General features: G+C 43.1%; 1 protein-coding gene across 3 annotated transcripts in view; it reads left to right on the plus strand.

Moving 5' to 3' along the window:
* The window catches only part of CCDC125 (coiled-coil domain containing 125), a 65,183-nt gene that overhangs the window by 60,092 nt on the left and 3,246 nt on the right, over positions 1–1,845 (plus strand). For all 3 annotated transcript variants that reach the window (XM_011985270.1, XM_011985271.1, XM_011985269.1), the window contains one exon: positions 454–584. In XM_011985270.1, the coding sequence (XP_011840660.1) occupies positions 454–584 (131 nt within the window). The remainder of the gene's footprint in view (positions 1–453; positions 585–1,845) is intronic.

Raw genomic sequence — 1,845 nt, forward strand, 5'->3', positions numbered from 1 at the left:
TGGCTAAATGAGGATTCAAGTCCAGGTCTTTGCGGTTCAGAAGCAGAGTTTGCATGGCTCAGAGACCCCTGTGGCCTGCAGACATGTTTTGTTAGGTCTGCTTAGTGTATTCAAACAGTAAGACTAGTGGCTGACATTTAGAATTGGAAGATGTCATGACAGATCTGCATTTCTGGCTGCTCTTGAAGACTGATGATCCAGTGACACGGACTGCGTTCTTGTGTGGCCTCTGCATCAGCTGGCGCTGAGGGGCGGCTGTGCCGCATGTTAGGGCGGCAGTCTTGCTGCCTCTCACCTGCATTGCTCCTGGCTCTGAAGGCCGTGCTCTGCCCACTACATTTCACTGTGTGCTCCTGGACTCACTTGTCCTAGAGGTCAAATTACCTCTTTTGCTGGAAGTATATCAGTGAAGATATTTTAATGTCTCAGCTGGATTTTCATGTTCAATTTTAGGATTTCCATCACCAAGGAGTAAGAAGACCTTTGGGCAGAGACTCCTGGGTATGCTCCCTTCAGAAAACAGTTCTAAGAGGATGGAAGACCAGGACAGTCCTCAAGAGGTCCTTAAGATGCTCATAGATTTGGTTAGTGTCTTTGCTTGCTTTTATTTTGCAAGTTATGATTAAGCCAAGCTTGTCCATCCCACGGTCTGTGGGCTGCATGCAGCCCAGGACAGCTTTGAATGCGACCCAACACAAATTCATAAACTTTCTTAAAACATCATGAGATCTTTTTGAGATTTTTTTTTTTTTTTTTTTAGTTCATCAGCTCTCATTAGTGTTAGTGTATTTTTTTGTTTTGTTTTGTATGTTTGTTTTTTGTTTGTTTGAGACAGAGTCTCGCTCTGTCACCCAGGCTGGAGTGCAATGGCGCAATCTTGGCTCATTGCAACCTCTACCTCCTGGGTTCAAGCGATTTTCCTGCCTCAGCCTCCCGAGTATCTGGGACTGCAGGTGCCCACCACCATACCTGGTTAATTTTGTGTGTGTTTTTTTAGTAGAGACAGAGTTTCACCATGTTGGCCAGGCTGGTCTTGAACTCCTGACCTCAAGTGATCTGCCCGTGTTGGCCTGCCAAAGTGCTGGGATTACAGGCGTGACCCACTGCGCCCGGCCAGTGTTAGCGTATTTTGTGTGTGGCCCAAGACAATTCATCTTCTTCCAGTGTGGCCCAGGGAAGCCAAAAGATGGGACACCCCTGGGTTAAGCTAATCTATTTGCTTCCTGTTCATTCAACTCTTTCTCTCTCGACCTGCACTTGCCTTCTATGCCCTTTTCCCAGTTGGAATACCAGACTCCACCTTCATGATCTTTATCTCCTTCAGCTCCTCTTTTCCCATCATCCATATTCTTTCTGTGCAGGTTTAAAGGCTCCATCTCGGAAAACAGGGGGTTCCTGTGGTTAACTCCAACTAGCTTGGCCGTCTGCATTTATATATATATACAGTTTGTGACAAGAGTGCCTGTTTATTGAGGTATTTTTAAAGTGTTCAAGGTATTTCCTCACACATTATATCCTTTAATCATCACCACAATCCGTCCTGAAATCATTCCTGCTACCCACATTCCACAGATGACTCGACTAAGAACTGAGACTCAGGTTATATGAACATACTTATCTCTAGACTGTTCTTTATTTCCATACAAATATATGAAAGCAATTTTATATATAAATAACTTCAACATTCTTTTATAAATATGCACGCTGATATATTTTTTATATGTTGATATCTATCTATATATACATGCTTCATATAGATCTATATTTTCCCTTCATTTCCAGATGACTTGCAAAATTTTCAATGCTGTCTTCTGTTCTTTTAAAAAATAATCGTTGGCACTGGGC

Source organism: Mandrillus leucophaeus, unplaced genomic scaffold, assembly GCF_000951045.1.
Source record: "Mandrillus leucophaeus isolate KB7577 unplaced genomic scaffold, Mleu.le_1.0 Scaffold281, whole genome shotgun sequence".
Lineage (NCBI taxonomy): Eukaryota > Metazoa > Chordata > Mammalia > Primates > Cercopithecidae > Mandrillus > Mandrillus leucophaeus.